General features: G+C 39.8%; 1 protein-coding gene across 2 annotated transcripts in view; it reads right to left on the reverse strand.

Annotated features, from left to right (window-relative positions):
- The window catches only part of WWOX (WW domain containing oxidoreductase), a 576,016-nt gene that overhangs the window by 538,169 nt on the left and 18,482 nt on the right, over positions 1–19,365 (reverse strand). For both annotated transcript variants that reach the window (XM_081963372.1, XM_081963373.1), the window contains exon 5: positions 5,855–5,961. In XM_081963372.1, the coding sequence (XP_081819498.1) occupies positions 5,855–5,961 (107 nt within the window). The remainder of the gene's footprint in view (positions 1–5,854; positions 5,962–19,365) is intronic.

The following is a 19,365-nucleotide window of genomic DNA, read 5'->3' on the forward strand; positions in this document are numbered from 1 at the left end:
GGGGAAGGGGGGAGGGGAATGTCGCCTTATACTGTTTCCTACCTTATCCGTATCTTTTCAATCTGTCATTTTATTTTAAACCTGGACAGAATCGTTGGATGCGACATTACAGTGCCAAATTTCATGCAAAATTCTGTCTATGAAGTCAGGATAATGTTCTGCCATTTGAGGCATGGAAAAATAAAGCAAGCACAGCTTACGACCGCAACTCGAGATCACAATTTTTTGCTGCCAAGCAAGGCAGCTATTAGCTGAATTGTTCCCAATTTTGTGACTCTTGCCAAGCAAAATCACTGCAGTCGTTAAGAGAATCGTGTGGTTATTAAATGAATCTGCCTTGCCCCACCATTTGATTTTGCTTGTCAGAAGTCAGCTGATCACAAATGGACATCATATGGACATCCCGGATTCTGCAGCCAGTATAAATACATGCTGATCGCCAAGCACCTGAATTTTGGCCATGGGGGATGCTACAACAGTCACAAATGCGAGGACTGATTTTAAGTCACTTTCTTCAGTTCTGTGTGAATGGTTGCTAAACAAATGGTTGTGGACTACCTCAACTCTATACACTTTTCTCACATATGAAAGCAAACTGAAGGAGATGGCATTCTTTCTGCCCTGAAAGTGATTTGTATTCTCTACCAAGGAGGACCAGATGAAGGAGTGAAGAATAAATATCACATGAAGAAAATATTGCTACTGTTGGTTGATGTTCCTGCCTCTATCTAAAGGCAGAGTCAATCCTCCCCACTGCTTTTATCCTATAAAGGATTATAAGAAGTGAAGAGAGACACTGACTGGTTATTACCGTACCTGCTTGCCTGGTGCTGTCTAGCCATATTTTTGTCAGTGGTTTTATTAGCTAACTACAATTTATTCATATACTTCATAATGAATTATTATAACCAAAAAAGAATGCAATGGGACATATATCTAAAATCACAGGATATTGAAAGTATCATCTTGCAGATACCCGCTGCTCCTTCAGGGGACAATTTTATCCATTTTTATTGCATAACGTTTAATGGGATACACCCCATATTCTTCACCAGCTCCACAGCTAGTTCGGGGACCCAATTTATCTCGATTTTATTTCTACCAGAAAAAAAAAAAAAAAACATTGTTTGCAGCCTGCTCACCATTTCACAGACTTGATTTCCCTGAATAAGTGAGGAAGTTATTTAAATGACATACGCGGTTTAATAGAAGTAAGTTACAAATGCATGGGTTCCACAAATAGACAAAGGTAAGTGGGTGTAGACTTTATCATATGCCTAGGTAGATGGGCCACAGGAGAAGATTAAGAATTCCAGCTTAGTCACTCGCCATTTTAAGACAACGAGCTTGTAGGAGAGATACTGGCCAAGCCAAGAGGAAGAGTCAAGCAAGAAATTGGTCTGTAATCCCTACATGAGCATAGGAGGGCAAAGTCTGACCCCTCTTAAGTGTTATTGAACTTTATCTAGTTTCACCTAGGTTCAAACCATTAGTCTGAGAAGATTATGTAAGATTATGAACTCTTCAAGTATGGGTCTAGTTGCTTGTACCTAGAGAGTTGGATCCTAAGGCATTCTTTAAGTCAACATTCCTTGCACTACACAGATGTTTTATGCCACATCTATACATGTACACCTTTGTTGTAGAACTCTTCAGTCCTTTAATGATTGACAAGCAGTGCTAACATTTATTTTTCTTTCTGCTTGTGATCCATTAGATGCAATCTCATCACACTGCTATTTTCTGAAGTCTTCATTAAGGAAATACTTACAATTGGGAGGTATGAAACCCTGCTCAATCATTACTCTTTCATTCAATGATGCCAAGGTAATAGGGAATAGGCCTAGCTGATTTCTATAGCTTGTGGCATAGGATTTCGGTAGTCTCGTGAGCAAACGTGTTTACAAACTCTACTGGAGTGTTTTTCATTAAGTCTTAAAGTCAATCAAGCGGATTGGAACAACCGTTCCCTTCTTTGCAAAGTATTGATATTTTTTTATTCCTGATTGCTTTAGGGCCTTGGCTATTGCTGAGAGATTTATGCTTGATGTATCAAAGATCTGAGATTCTAATTTCCTTCTTGGAGGAAGAGGTGGCTCAGGGTTTTGCAGACAAGAAATTAACATGCAGTTCTAAATTATGACCAAATTCTCAAACACAACTGCAGCTAGATATCTATCAATTATGGGTTTTACTCCATTAAACGTTTTACCCTAATAGATTATTTAAAGGTAAGGTAAAGGTTGCCCTGGCACATATGTGCTAGTTGTTCCCAACTCTAGTGGGTGGTGCTCATCTCTGTTTCAAAGCCGAAGAGCCAGCGCTGTCCTCAGACGTCTCTGTGGTCATGTGGCTGACATGACTAAACGCCGAAGGTGCACAGAACGCTGTTACCTTCCCACCAAAGATGCTTCCTATTTTTCTACTTGCATTTGTTACATGCTTTCGAACTGCTAGGTTGGCAGAAGCTGGAACAAGTAACGGGAGCTCACTCCATTACACGGCGCTAGGAATTCAAACAGCCGAACTGCCAACTTTTCTGATCGACAAGCTCAGCGTCTTAAGCCACTGAGCGATCCACGTCCCAATAGACTATTTACTATTAGTGAATTTGGACAGAGAGAAAGAAATATACACAAACAGTTGTAAGGCTTGGAAGAGTGAGAGGGTAACCTTCTGTTTCATATATATGTTTTGCATATCCTTTCTTTAGGATGCTATTATGCAGATTCAATATTTCCTGATGTTCCCCAAGAATAAAGACAATTGGTACATGAAAATATGGCCACATGAACTGATGGCAACTCCAATGTACGTGGAGCATCTCCCAGAAGTAGAGCCCAAAAATGCATATTTTAATGTTCCAATGTTTTGGTTGTCATTTTAATTGTTTGACTGTAAACCACCTAGAATCATGGGACGCAGTGGCTCAGTGGCTAAGACGTTGAGCTTGTCGATCAGAAAGGTCAACCGTTCAGCAGTTCGAATCCCTAGTGCTACGTAACTGAGTGAGCTCCCATTACTTGTCCCAGCTTCTGCCAACCTAGCACTTCAAAAGCAGGTAAAAAATGCAAGTAGAAAAAATAGGAACCACCTTTGGTGGGAAGGTAACAGCGTTCCGTGCGGAGACATCTTTGGACAGCACTGGCTCTTCGGCTTTGAAACAGAGATGAGCACCGCCGTTAGAGTTAGGAACGACTATCACATCTGTGTGAGGGGAACCTTTACCTTTACCTTATACACCTAGAATAGTCTCAGAGAGATGAGTGGCATAGAAGTCTAAGAATAATAAAATATTTTCCGCAAAGCATTTTGTTTCTTGGAATGCAACAGAAATGTTTGTAAGGTATGGCTCTATGTAGTGTTGCAACTTTGCAAAAGATCACTTTCATGCTTAATTTCCTCTAACGAGATTAATTTTGCCACAAAAGGAGCAAGATGTTTGTCTAATTTGTGCAGTTTGCATTTCATGAATCTCTTTTAAAAACACGTTTGCAATTCCAGTTGCTATACTCTGAGCTAGTGGATTTTGTGTTACTCTTTCAATTACCCTTTCTTACAGTTATCTGTGTCATCTCAAGATGCTGTTCCTGTAACTTAAAGGCTCTCAATTCAAGTGCTAGTTAATGCAACCTTTGGCAGTCAAAATAGACTAACCCCATGGCATCAAAGCTAGCCTGCCATTGGTGGCGGCCATACAATTTAAATAAAAGATACTTTGAAGAGAAATCCATTATATCAATAGACTCTCAACAGAAAGCATTGACAAACCAACACAAATACACTTGACAAAGAATTTAAAAAAAACTGGCTTTCTATTAGATTCAGACCATAAATTGATTGCAAATAAAATTGCCTTTTTTCAGTTTAAGTAGCTTTTCTTTATCTTCCTTCCAAGATTACTTCCAACTGATGTAAATTCTGAACACCCACTAATTCACTCCTACTTATGCAATTCAAGTAATTAAAGTTCAGTAACAACTTATTCTTTCTGCTTCAGCACCTGCATTTCATTTATGTATTTTACCTGAGTCATAAATCTGAGGTATTGTCAAAGTGCCATAATATTAGTGGCATCATCAAAGTTAATTAGTCCTTCTCAAAAAACAACAGCAATTACAAAGATATTACAAAGCAATCCCATTACAAAGATAGACCGGAGGTACTCCAGCTACTGTACTCTAAGATTAAATAGTATTGTGAACAATTAGGAGAGAGAAACGGCTAATAAAGAAAGCTATTTTGAAGCTATTCAAAATAAACACAACTTTGTTTTCCAAGAATCGCAACTTTCATATTGCACTGATTACTTTATCACATATGGAGAGCATCATGTTAGGAAAGCAGAACCGGATGTTGTGATGATTGTATGGTGTATGCTAGGTCTCCCAAATGAAATGAAGCTAAATTCAACCACAGGAAGTACAAAATAACATTTTGACAGGACAGATTCCATACAAACATTTGAAATACATTTCACAAAGACTGGTGTCTTTCATAGGTTTCCATTATATTTTACCACACTATTACATTAAATCCAATGGGTTTAAAACCACACTACTAGTAGTACACCCAGTAACAGTAGAAAGGCTTGTATTTCATGTATTATAAGTTAAATCAGTATCTCCTTCAATTTGGGCCCAAACATTCAACTTCGCAACTGCCAGTATTCCTATCAAAATGTTAAAGGAATCATATATTTATCCTCTTTTCCACTTTTTGCTTCCAAATGTGTTAATTTAATCTTCACTTTAAATTACAAACTTTCTCAGAGTAAGGGTGTGTCTTGTTATTCCAAACATCTCCAATGAAAGAAATTATATATTAGGAATGAGAGAGAGAGAGTCTTTTCAATGATGGGATCCATCACAATGATATTTCCTCCATAAATAGGGCCTCAAGAGTTGTTGTTTCCTTTCCAGCTCAAAATCAAAACGCTGATTTGCTCAGGCGTTTAATTTTTTATTGTATGTGTAGTGTCTGTCTGTCTGTCTGTCTCTCATTCATTCTATCATCTATCTAACAGTATATGTCTCATCTATCTACAGTATCTATCTATCTATCTATCTATCTATCTATCTATCTATCTATCTATCTATCTATCTATCATCTATCTATCTATCTATCTATCTATCTATCAATCATCTATCTATCTATCTATCTATCATCTATCTATCTATCATCTATCTATCTATCTATCTATCATCTATCTATCCATCATCTATCTATCTATCTATCTATCATCTATCTATCTATCTATCTATCTATCATCTATCTATCATCTATCTATCTATCTATCTATCTATCTATCTATCTATCTATCTATCTATCCCCCCCTGTTTCCCTGAAAATAAGATCTCCCCAGATAATAAACCCAATTGGGTTTTTAAGCGCATGCGCTAAAATAAGCCCTCCCCCAAAATAAGCCCTCCCCAAAAATATTGCAATACAGCAGCAGCCATGAAGTGACCACACTCGCCGTCTCCTGCACCTCAAAAATAATAAGACCTCCCCGAAAATAAGGCCAAGCTCTTATTTTGGGGTCAAAAGAAGATAAGGCCCTGACTTATTTTCAGGGAAACACAGTATCTACCTACCTACCTACCTACCTACCTACCTACCTACCTACCTACCTACCTACCTATCATCTCAATCTGTGTGACTCATAATTACCTGATTTGCTCAGCTGACATCTCTACATTTTATTAATGCTGTTTTAATTTCTCATTTTTAAGTGGCATCTTTTTCAACATTAGGCACTATGTGCGCAGCTTAGGAGTTTGAGGCAGAAATCTCTGAGCGCTTGTAAGCTTTAAAGCATAAATCTAGATATTCACAAAGCAAAGATCCTTACCCATTCTTTCAAGATCTGGCGCACGGCCTCATCCGCTCTTGAGGTGTTTCGGCAGGCCAGAATGACATGGGCACCATGGAGGGCAAAAGATTTCGCCGTTTCAAAACCTGTCACAAAACACATATTGGGAAGACCCAGTAAGGAACACACACAACATCAGGTCAGCAGGGAAATATGTCTGCCTGGGTCCTAAGCATTTGTGGAAACAGTTTATTCTCCTGACTCATCAAATTCCTAGCTGGCTTACAAACAAATAAACAAAAAACCTGGAGCCGATACAAAACAAAGTCAACTTAAATGCATGGATATAGAATAAAAATAGCAGTGTTAAAACTCGGCAAATCAGCTTTTTCCCTGCTTCAGATGTGCATTCATTAGCGTGATTAACTGTTGCTCTTTTGTGTTTTATCCATTTCCTTTGAGATTTTTCAATTACAAGTTTCTTAAAAAATGCTACCGCTAACATTTTAAATGTAACACAGACTTGGGGGGGTGGGGGGGCGTCAGAGTTACTTGGAGTAAACTAAGGCAGGGGGGAAAAGGCAAGCTGTCAAAAGCCCCGAAAATGAATCCTACGAACCAAAGCCAATGCAAATCGACATGGCCCAACTATTTAAAAACTGACAAGATCTTTAGCACATGGATTCATCTTCCATTTCAGTTAGTGCAAGCATCCCACATTTGAGGAAGCAAGGCAGAAAAAGCACTATCCGTTCGTGTGAGGGGAAAAAATCAGGGTCCTTGTCTGCTCTTTCCAAAAGTAGACCCAATACTTATTTACGTTATTTATTTATGTTATCTATAACACTGCTATTTTTATTCTATATCCATGCATTTAAGTTGACTTAAATGGCTCCAGGTTTGTTTGTAAGCCAGCTAGAAATTTGATGAGTTTGTTTATGCATTTCATTATTTATGCATTTGCTTATTTATTTCCCGCCATTTTTTGTTTACCAACAACTCAAAGCATATTCAACACACCTTCCTTCTCCTATTTAAATCGTTTAAATCATGAAATCTTCCTGTTTTTAATCCTTATCCTATATACAAACCTTCAGACAATCTCCCCCTCCCCTACGAAAATGCACCCTTTCCCTCAGACCTACATCCGTTCCCTCAGAAATCTACTCTGTGCAGGTGTGCTGGCTACCTGGCTAATTTGAGCCACGCCCAGAGGGGAGGGGGGAGGGGACGTTTCAAGACAGGCTGACTTTTCGAAGTGGCTACACACACACACAAACACACAGGCTTTTGATCTCACAAAGACTTTAAAGCATTTTGTTGTGAAGAATCTACCCACAAACACATTGGCATCGTATATCAATCAGAACAAAGGAGGAAGGGACCTTGAGGTCTTCTAGTCCAACCCCCCCCCCCCCCCGCCTCACTCAAGCAGGAGAACTTATCCCGTTTCAGACAATTGGCTGTCCAGTCTCTTCTTAAAAACCTCCAGGGATTCAGCACCCATGACTTCTGAAGACAAAACGTTCCACTGGTTAATTGTTCTCACTTTGGGGAAGTTTCTCCTCAATTTCAGGTCGCTTCTCCCCTTGGTTAGTTTCCATCCATTGTTTCTTGTCCTGCCCTCTGGTGCTTTGGAAATAAGTTGGCCACCTCCTGTCTGTGGAGATTCTCAGTCATCCAGGTCATGGTTGTCCCAAAAGTGCTTTTTCAAGAGGACTTTCTGGTTTTTCTTTGAAGATGTTTCGCTTCTCATCCAAGAAGCTTTTTCAGCTTCTGAGCTGAGGAAGCTTCTTGGATGAGAGGCGAAACGTCTTCAGAGAATAACCAAAAAATCCAGTTGCCTCTTGAAAAAGCACCTTTAATTGACCCCCTTCATTTTGTGGAAACCTCTCAAATACTGGAATACTGCTATCATTTCCCCCCCAGTTCTTCTTTTCTCTAGACCAGCCATCCCAGCTTAATACTTTCAAGCTACTCAGGGGTTGCCACAAAGAAGAGGGAGTCAAACTATTCTCCAAAGCACCTGAAGGCAGAACAAGAAGCAATGGGTGGAAACTAATCAAGGAGAGAAGCAACTTAGAAGGAGAAATTTCCTGACAGTTAGAACAATCAATTTGCCTCCAGAAGTTGTAAATGCTCCAATATTGGAAGTTTTTAAGAAGGTGTTGGATAACCATTTGTCTGAAGTGGTGAAGGGTTCCCTGCCTGGGCAGGGGGTTGGACTAGAAGACCTCCAAGGTCCCTTCCAACTCTGTTATTCTATTCTAAACTAGAAAGAGTCAAATTAGCGCTTGAATATTCAACACAAGAGATAATACAACAAAAAAAGATGACCATTTGTTCCTTTTTTTGTTTTAAGCAAGATGCAGGATTGGTTTAAATCTTGTTTATCCAAAAGAAAAACACTATTGAATATACACAGCTTCACTCCTAGCAGTACCCTGGGGCAAGACAAATTTAGTTTACAACATAGGATATAACTTAAGATTAAAGAAACAACTGCTTACATAAATTTATAACATTCTGTGCAATTACATGCTTACAGTGTTTAAGTCTAAGCAATTTCTCTTCCTTTTTAAAGCCATTCATTGTATCAGGCAACTTTAATTATCTGAGTAATTCACCGCACGGAGATGAATCTAGTTTTCAACATATGCAAAATACTTTTCCCTGTTTTAATTCCACTGAGCAAATGCAAGCAAAGAAACTTTCAGAAGGCAGTTGCTGAGCTGCTCCATTTTTAGTGGGCCATATGCTTTACTGTTTTAATAAAATAAAGATTGATATTTAAAAGCCATTTACATTTGTTTCAAAATTGGTTTCATACTGTAATACAAACAAGTAGCACTTGATTACTAAGTTTAAGTACTCCCCAGCAAGTTTCTAAGGAGAAGATCAGAAGTGCTGAAAATTAAAATGGTTGCTTAGTGCCTCCCTTTTCCTCTAAATCCTCACAATTAAGAAAGGTCTGACATCCCTTCTCAGATCCCTTCCAAACTCTTCAAACATCTTCCGGGTTGATTCTAATTAACAATTGTGGCTAACATGAAGACACTTTTTAATATTCAGTGTCAACAAAGAGTGGAATCAGTTTACCAGCATGTCCTTCTGGAGACGTTAGGGCAGTGTTGGAGAACCTTTTTGGCAATGAGTGCTGAAGCGGGCATACACAAGTGCGTATGCACATGCCGGAAAACCGAAGAGCTTTCACACGCGTGCTAGGAAGATGATCTTCCAGTTTCCGGCATGCACACCAGCTGCCTGTTCTTCTGGTTTCTGGCACGCAAGCACGTGCAAAGAGCAGCTGGCCAGCGCGCATGCGTGCACCAGAAAACAAAAGATCATCTTCCCAGCGCGCACATGCACACCGGGTGGCTACTCTTCCAGTTTCCAGTGCTCCCGCACGTGTGAAAACCAGCTGGCCAGCGCACCAGAACCCGGAAAATTAGCAGGCAATGGCCACATGCCCAGAGAGATGGCTCTGCATGCCACTTCCGGCACATGTGCCATAGGTTTGCCATCAGGGTTCTAGGTTATTTTATGCAAAGTGCTCAAATCCTTTCCTAGCTTTGGAAAATCCTCTCAACTGATTTGCAAACGTCTTACTGAAATATTGAAGGTAGCTCAATATGAAATATTCCCTACATCAAACTACACAGGTAATCCTCAAATTACAATCCTTAAGTTAACCTATACATTTTTTTTCTAAATAAAGAAATGCAATCATTCATTTGGTGACTATTCAAAGTCCCAATGGCACTGAAAAAAGTGAGTTGTGAGATTGTTCATTTACGGCTGTTGCAGCCTCCTGTGATCAAAATTTGGACACTTGACAGTTGCATTGTCCCGGGGTCATGTGATCACCTTTTGCGACCGTCTGACAAACAAAGTTCACGGGGAAGCCAGATCCCCTTTACAACAAACTTAACATGATGATTCACTTAACAACTGTGGCTGGATGGTCGTAAAACAGGGCAAAACTCACTCAACAGCTGCCTTGCTTAGCAATGGAAATTTTGGGCCCAAATGTAGCTGTATGCCGAGGACTACGTGTAATTGCATATTTTTTAAAAAACAGAATTAAAAGATGTAAGAAGAAAGTTCAGGGTATCTTCGTAATAAAGCCAGCGTGAATATTAATACTGTATACATAAAAGGCTGTTGTAATAATGATCAGTATAAAGCTGTACGTATGTAGCTCAAATAACAAACTCTAAGCTGAATTTCCCCTGACAATCTGTTTTAAATGGCAACAAGCCAACAAACAATATGTCTCACCCCATATTAATCATTTCCTTTAAAAAAATGAAATTCCGCTAGTGTTCAGTGTTCTGTTCTTCATTAAACCATTAATATTTTATAATATATGGTATTTTCGGTAAACTGTTAGCCTCTGGATTTCCTGAGGTAACCGCTGCCAGATATCTGAAGCAAAACAGACATTTTATACATCATCACTGGAGTGTAAGATAAATTATCATCTCGTGTATGATATACAGAAGAAACCTCTGTTTATTTTGGTTCGATAAAGTACTAAAGTGTTTGTGTCTTGATTTTTTTCCTTTTTACTTCAGTTCCAAAGGCTTTATAAAACAGTAGAGTATAAAATAAATCAGAATGTCCAATTAGAAAAGATACATTACATCTCGGGGACACAGTGGCTCAGTGACTAAGACACTGAACTTGTCAATCAGAAAGGTCGGCAGTTCGAATCCTTAGAGCCGTGTAACTGAGTGAGCTCCCATTACTTGTCCCAGCTTCGGCCAACTAGCAGTTTGAAAGCATGTAAAAATACTAGTAGAAAAATAGGAATCACCTTTGGTGGGAAGGGAACAGCGTTCCATGCACCTTTGGCATTTAGTCATGCCAGCCACATGACCACGGAGACATCTTCGGCAATGCTGACTCTTCAGCTTTGAAACGGAAGTGAGCACTGCCCCCCAGAGTCAGGAACGACTAGCACATATGTGTGAAGGGAACCTTTACCTTTACAGTACATCCTAAGGAATAAGAGTATCAGCCAGCATATTTTCTTCCTACAATCATCTTTCTCAGAGACTCTTTTCAATGGAGACATCAAGCACTGGACAGAATTTTTCAAAAGTGGAACAAGATTGAATTACTGGGGTTTAGAGCACACCAGGAATATTTTGAGGAAGCAGAAAAACATTCTGTGTTTTCCAGTTATTCAACTTAACCCAATCATGCCTCAAAACTGTTGAGAACCCAACTTTGTTTCCCATCCCAATTTCCTATCAGATGATGACTAAATCAAGAAAGTTATTAATTGGACCCCTAAGAAATTAGGAAGTTTGAAGGATTTAGTCTTAAGGTAGCTTCCATCTAAGCTGACAGCAGCCAGAGTATTGTTGTTAGTTGTGAAGTCATGTCCGAACCATCACGACCCCATGGACCACGTTCCTCCAGGCCTTCCCGTCCTCTACCATCCCCTGGAATCCATTTAAGCTCACACCTACTGCTTCTGTGACTCCATCCAGTCACCTCATTCTCTGTCGTCCCCTTATTCTTTTACCCTTAATCTTTCCCAGCATTAGGCTCTTCTCCAGTGAGTCCTTCCTTCTCATTAGGTGGCCAAAGGATTTGAGTTTCATCTTCAGCTTTCTAAAGAGCAGTCAGGGTTGATCTCCTCCAGGACTGATCGATTTGATCCCCTTGCAGTCCAAGGGACTCGCAGGAGTCTTCTCCAGCACCATAGTTCATAGCCAGAGCATAGAACAACTCAAAGAAATAGAGTAAGGTCCGAAGGTATGGAAAGACCTGGCCTATAGAATTGACAAGAGTCGGACATGACTGAAATTGATAATATCATCATTATTGTGATTTGTAAACAAAACATACTTTGGGGATTAGCATTATATGTGTCACTTATCCAACCATGCTTAAGTGTCATTTCAAAAAACCCTGCTTAAGTCGATCATAAACCTAATGCAAGAAAAGCAGAATGCTTTTTTCAGAAGTACATATTTCACATTACTTGTCCGCTTTAAGAATTGAGGTGGCAAACCATATAAGTATAGCACTAGATTCTGTAAAGTTGGCCAAAAACTTAAACTGTATCGTGCTTAATAGTTTGAATATGCTTCTACAGAACATGGGCATTTTGCACAGATTTTTAAAATGAAGATGAAATATAAGCAAAATATATTGGCTAAATTCCATTGTCTACCTCATTAAAATAAAAGCCAGCATCAAGTATATTAAGATTTGTCCATTTTAAAAAAAAAAATTGGTTTGGACAAGTCAAGGTAGAATTTTGATATCTATTACTGTGAGAATAAAAAGTACTTTAACATGGTACATGCCAACTTTATATATACTGTATAAATATATGTGTGCACAGAGCTTTTAGACCACATAGAGTTCCAGTTTAAACATTTAAATCATCTACTTCTCTTTAGAAATTGCAGAAATGTATTTCACATAGAATTAGGCACAAAAATGTGTAATTTAATAGGTATTTTCAGAGAATTATTGAGATATCTAGGTGGATCGCTGAGCAGAGGGAGATAAAAGGCGGAATATTTTGATATAGTAAGATTATCTATAGGAGGCTGCCTTTGAGAACCGCTCAGAAAGGTCAATGATCCCAAAATGTAATAGCCAGAATATTGCCTGGAGCCAGTTATGGCAAGATGCAGTTTCTTCATTACAACAGTTTCATTGGCTTATGAACTTTTCCCAGACAAATTAGAAAGCCGTCTATAAATGTTGATGCCTCAAAAGGCTTAGGAGATAAAGTATCTAAGGGATCAGTAAGAATTTGGCCATTTACTGTTCATTATTTGATAAGAATCTCCCTAGTTATTAAGATCTTGTGTAGAGGCTATCATTCTGGTCCCATTAACGCTTGACTTACATTATCTTATATTCAAGAACAGGGCTGGTACCTGTTCTCACGCCAGCTATTTCCTTGCAGCATTAAAGCCCTCTTTTCCAGTAAACATTTGACTAAATCATGAGTTTTAAACTCATGATGTAGTTTTAAAATAGTTTGCTATCAGATTTTTAAATGTTTTGTTTTAATAGTGCAGAAAGTCACTTTGGAAAATGAATGCAGGAACTAAATATATTTTAGAGGCTGTGAACTAACCTTAACCTGAGATATCAACTTTCCATTCTAAACATATTCTAAAAAGTGAAGTCTGTCCTGGCTCCTGTTTTCTTGTATCTGATTTAGGCATCATGCTGAGCTTAAAATCAAACCACCTTATTATGGCTTGGCACTACACATAAACCATCATTCTAGAGAAACGCTTTGGAAACGTAAAAATGTATATTCTTTTAATGAGTATCAGTTTTGTGGCCCGCCAGCAGCCAGTGGAGTTGGCAGCAGATTTGGACAGTGGGGAGGTTGGGGAGGAAGATAGGCCAGTCCTGGAGTCTGGGGAAGGCTCTGATGAGTGCTCTGTGTCAGAGGCAGAGAGGGGGTCAGAGCCATATGCCAGTTCTCAGTTGCCTTCAGAGTCAGGCATCAGTGAGTCAGATGAACAGCTGGAGCCTGTTCCCAGTATGCATATGCGCAGGGACAATGAATGGCCCTCCCAGAGGAAATGAAAGAGGAGTGAAAGGGGAGTGGAGTTTGCAGGAGACAATTAATTCGCTTAATTGGTTTGTGACTTTCCGAGGCTCCTTGCCAAGTTTTGCAGATATCGGCCTGGCAGCTGTCCAAGCCAAATACGGTCTGTGACTGCAAATCCTCCCTTGAAAGACTTTGCTGAATGTGAATGAGCAGAATTCACAGTCAATGAATAAAAGGGTTTTTTGTCGGGACAAGGACTTTGCTTCATGCTCTCGGGCAGCCTCAGTCACAACACACAGCATACATCAGAATACAATTGTCACTACACCAAAAATGAAGTTCGATGACATATTATGGAACTGATACACCAGTTGGAGGTCAGTAGGATCCATACAACAGTAGAACCGGGATTACAAGGGGTCCCAATGAGACAGCCAAACTTGAGCACTGTACTAAATAAACTTTTGTAACACAAGGACTACTTATAATTTAAAAAATGACATTTACATAATGCTATTGAGCCCCTATCTTAGAAGATGTTCCTCCTGACATCTCATTGGTCTTGTGTCTGCTGGTCCATTCAAAGTCATCAAAGGCCTCAATCCTTCTCTAAGCCTTTAGGTCAGGGGTGTCCAAACTTGGGAACTTTAAGACTTGTGGACTTCAACTCCCAGAATTCCCCAGCCAGCCATGCTGGCTGGGGAATTCTAGGAGTTGAAGTCCACAAGTCTTAAAGTTCCGAAGTTTGGACATCCCTGCTTTAGGTTATGATACGTCAGATCCCTAAACTGATGATGCTGTCATTTCTGTTTTTGACTTCCATTATATTTCTTAATTGGTTCTTTCTAATTGGTGCAATCGCTTTTGGAGAGGTTTACGGACTATGGTTTTGTATTCCTTTGTTGAATTTTTCATTAGCCCTTCAGTGTCAACTTGGTTGAGGCTGGGCAGCCACATAAAGGCTTTGAATGAAATAAGTAAATAAACAATCTACCATTTTATTTTGGGTTCTTTTCAAGAACTCCTGACATGGAAGTGTAGATTCAGAGTAGGATCCTTTCAAGAGGACACAGTAGGATCCATGCAACAGTAGAACCTGGATTACAAGGGGGTCCCAATGAGGCAGCCAAATATTTCACCGATCAGTTTCCCTAGGTTGAGAAAAGACTTTCTGGGGACATGGAACAATATTCTGCCATCCATTTTTTTGCTGAGTGGATACTAAAATAACCCAAAGCCTTATTTGTACTGATTTTTCCATGGGGTTCAGGAGAAATTGAAACTGTCACTCTTTTACTGCCCTATTGTAATTTTCAAAGGGAACTAAGGAACTCATTTATTGTACCCATTTTGCAACAACGTCCTAGACAGGATTTCTATTTTCTAATTCTACACTACTATGGCAATATTTGTCACCAAATTTTTCCATGGCAGCAGCCAAGACACATCAAATAATATGTCTCACATGATCAAATATTCATTTTTATATTTAATTTGCCTATACCATGATAAAGAATTTATGCAGGTTTCTGTTTCTGTTTATTTGGATTTATATGCCGCCCTTCTCCAAAAGGACTCAGGGCGGCGTACAACATTAAAAAAACACACATCCCAAGGTTAAAAAAAATTATATACATGTCCAAAAAAACAACTGAATTTAAAAGACAATACATTTAAAATAAGTTAAAATTAACAGGCCAGGACGGCTTGCTGGAAAAGCCAACTTTTTAAGGTGCGTCGGAAGGACCGGAGGTCAGGTATATGTACTACTTTGCTCTGCCTTCTTTCACAAACTCTTAAGATTTCAACTGTGGGAACTCTGACTTGAATGCAACAAACAGCATCCCAGGGGTTTAATTTTAGAAACAGAAGTCTTAAAACTCTGGCTGAAAGTTCTCAAGTTTTTCAAAGCAAAATTTCTCAGGAACCGTTCAATGTAACACAGCAAGCTTCCGCTCAAGAGACTCAATATAAAATTATATTCCTCACATTTAGGTCTTTAAGCTGTATAATCTCAGCCAATGGGACGCAGTGGCTCAGTGGCGAAGACACTGAGCTTGTCGATTAGAAAGGTCAGCAGTTCGGCAGTTTGAATCCCTAGTGCTGCATAATGGAGGGAGCTCCCATTACTTGTCCCAGCTTCTGCCAACCTAGCAGTTCGAAAGCACGTAAAAAATGCAGGTACAAAAAATAGGAATCACCTTTGGTGGGAAGGTAACAGCGTTCCAGGCGCCTTCGGTGTTTAGTCATGCCAGCCACATGACCATGGAGATGTCTTCGTATAGCGCTGGCTCTTTGGCTTTGAAACAGAAATGAGTACCACCCCCTAGAGTCCGGAACAACAAGCACATATGTGCAAGGGGAACCTTTACCTTTATAATTTCAGGCAGTGTTGCAAAAAGAATAACAGGATAGAATAACAGAGTTGGAAGGGAGTTTGAAGGTCTCACGCAGGAGACCCTATACCATTTCAAATGGATGTCCAGTCTCTTCTTAAAAACCTCCAGCGATGGAGCACTCTCAATCCCTGAAAGTAAGCCATTCCTCTGGTTGATCATTCTCACTGACAGGAAATTTCTCCTTAGTTCTCGGTTGGTTCTCTCCTTCATTAGCTTCCATCCATCGTTTCTTGTCCTGCCTTCAGGCGCTTTGGAGAATAGGATGACCCCCTCTTCTTTGTGGCAGTCCCTCAAATATTGGAAGACTGCTATCGTGTTATCCTAGGCCTTCTTTTCATTAAACTAGACATACCCAATTCCTGCAACCAAATACAAAATACAAAGTGGAGTTTTACACAAGGCTAGTCAGCCATTTTCCCCAGCTGCCATTAGTTTAGGAAAAACTTTAAAAGTGCCGGAAATTTCATTTTCCTCGTTTAAAGTATTATGTTTTGCTCTTTTTATAGCCCCTCGCTTAGATTTTTTTTCCTTTGCCCAACTTGCAACCTGCAATTTTTATTTTACAACCAAGAAGTAAAAGAACATTTAGAGCAAAGAAAAATTTGTCACCTACTTTTGTAATTAAAACAAAAGGCAGAAGTTGCCTTCTGGGATAATGGTGAGAACAATGACACCTATGAGTATAAAAATATGTGTGGTTTTTTTTTTTGTTCCCCCAGAAACAGAAGAATCAGGATCCAACCTCGTATTAGCATCGTCTTTCAGACGTAGCAATTCCTCTGCAGCTCCTGTGAGCAGGCCAACTGCAGAAGAGAGTACTAATTAAGCATTAAGGAAAAACAAAATTAGTTGCATGTTTTAAATCTCCTTTTGGCAAGTACAATCGTGCAATATTAATACACACAGTTTCCTAAAATTAAAAAGGCATATTTCAACCCAGATGAAATTAGAAGACTGTTTCGTCAGCTAAACTGAGATGCTGGGTTCGTCAAGCATTAAGCCAACACATTTTCTCGAGAGTTCAGGAAAATAAGCGCAACTTCGAGAACAAAAGGGAACAAAATGGCAGTTTCCTTACACCATGTACCATTTACTCTTTCCTCTACCCCAGAGGCCTTCAAGCTTGGCATCTTTAAGACATGTGGACTTCAACTCCCAGAATTCTCTCTCCCTCTATCACTCTCCCTCTATCACTCTCCCTCTATCTCTATCTATCTTTCAATCACTCACTCCCACTCAGTCACAGGATCTCGCCCCCACCTGCCATGCCTACCAAGGTTTTGTGGCTCCCGCTGGTTTCCCCCCCCCTATGGAAAATAGGTATCTCTCTCTTTGTGTGTGTCTCTTTCTCTCTCTCTCCTTCTCTCTCCCTCCCTCCCTCCCTCCCTCTCTCTCTCTCTCTCTCTCTTTCTAGAAAAGTCAAATTGCTGCTTCAGGAACCAAATGCGAGCAATGTTAAAGGCAACAGAACATTTCTTAAAATATTTGACCCCGGGCTGCATGTTTTGCCAACCTCAGTCCTTTTGAAACTCCTTTCTCATATCAAGAACAAATGCTGCCTAACATTTGCTCTGGAGAAACTTTCAAGATACAGAAATTATTCCTGGTTATTTGCCACAGCGCCCTCCGAAATATAAGCACAGAGTTCTTGATGAAGATCTCCACTTTCAGAGAAGCGTATCGCACATGCGGTGCCTAGGTAAGCAAGATAATCCCCTTACGATGCTCAGAGAAACATTCCCGATGATGTGATCCAGCCAGAAGATAGGACATTAAATAGGTTTTTCCATCAACCTCTGGAAGGACCGTGGAGTCTAAGAAACCAACTTAACATAAACTTTATTCAGCTTTAGAATTTTTTTCCCCCTGTCACAATCAAGTTTATTTTTCCTAAAGTTCTGGCTTATGATACCCGCGGCCCACTTTAATGACCTGCCAGCCGCAACTGGTGAAGAAGAATATGGAGGAAGGAAACAAGGCTTCTAATTCAGCTTCGCTTCCAGTTTTAATCATCTCACCTCCAATACCAATTTACACAGATTCCCCCCCCCCTTAATCCAGAAAAATGTGATCACATCTGCCACTTTGGTTCCAATGACTGCGTCCCGATTCATTTTTTCTCTCTGCAGCATGTGCCTGCCTTCTGACAAAGTAAAATTCAACACGAATGCTACATATCGCCTAGTTTTGCATACTTCGTGTACCATTACTGATTGTTTCCATTTCAGGCATCGACTGAACCAAAACGAAAAACAAAAAAAAGCTTTCCCCTAATCACGAGGCGGCACAGAAAGGGTTGAGAGAGGAAATTGAATCTAAAAGTCTCTTCTGAATGCTTTCTCTTCCTGATTTCTTCAAAAGCGGATGCCACCCTATAATGGCATTGCCGTATTGGTGCAGCTGCTCATAATAGCAGCTGCAGTGTTAATACAACTTCAAAACAAAGCAAAAATGAAAATACACGCAGTTCAAACCCCCTGCAAAAGAAGCTTCCAAGAACGTAGTTACTGATTTGTGCAACTATTAGAGAGGACAAATGCGAAAACGCTGGGTGATGATGGACGACATGAAGCGGCAATTTTTCAGGAAATAAAGAGCACAGTCCAGAAAGGGGGTGTGAGACATTAGGCAGCACAACCTAAAACTGGATAAGAGACAGAGGAAGAGAATTTGTGAGAGAGGGCAATGTGCAGCAGCTGCCAAAAAAGCCAACACAGTTCGAGGTTGCATCAACAGAGGGATAGAATCAAGATCCCGTGAAGTGTTAATACCACTTTATAATGCCTTGGTAAGGCCACACTTGGAATACGGCATTCAGTTTTGGTCGCCACGATATAAAAAAGATGTTGAGACTCTAGAAAGAGTGCAGAGAAGAGCAACAAAGATGATTAGGGGACTGGAGGCTAAAACATATGAAGAACGGTTGCAGGAACTGGGTATGTCTAGTTTAATGAAAAGAAGGACTGGGGGAGACATGATAGCAGTCTTACAATATCTCAGGGGCTGCCACAAAGAAGAGGGAGTCAATCTATTATCCAAGGCACCTGAGTGTAGAACAAGAAGCAATGGGTGGAAACTAAACAAGGAGAGATGCAACTTAGAACTGAGGAGAAACTTCCTGACAGTTAGAACAATTAATCAGTGGAACAGCTTGCCTCCAGAAGTTGTGAATGTCCCAACACTGGAAGTCTTTAAGAAGATGTTGGATAGCCATTTGTCTGAGACGGTATAGGGTTTCCTGCCTAGGCAGGGGGTTGGACTAGAAGACCTCCAAGGTCCCTTCCAACTCTGCGATTGTATTGTATTGTATTGTATTGTATCATAGCAATAAATATGTATACGTTATTATCATCATTATCAGTTAGGAAATCGGTTCGCAGAATCTCTCAGGATGTATCCATTAGGGAGAAAGCAGTAAACATTTAGTTTGGCAAGATTCTGTCTATTTGGTATAAGCCAATACAAGACTGAACTTTGGCTGGATTTTCTTTGTCTTTCCTGGGCTAAGCATGACACATTGTGCTTCTTTTTTATTTTTCTGAAAAATATCGGGAAGAAATTGTGTTAAGGGTCTCGGGGCTTCATCCACTTGTTCAAAAGCAAGATTA

This window comes from Natrix helvetica (genome assembly GCF_964273705.1).
Source record: "Natrix helvetica genome assembly, chromosome: 10".
NCBI lineage: Eukaryota > Metazoa > Chordata > Lepidosauria > Squamata > Natricidae > Natrix > Natrix helvetica.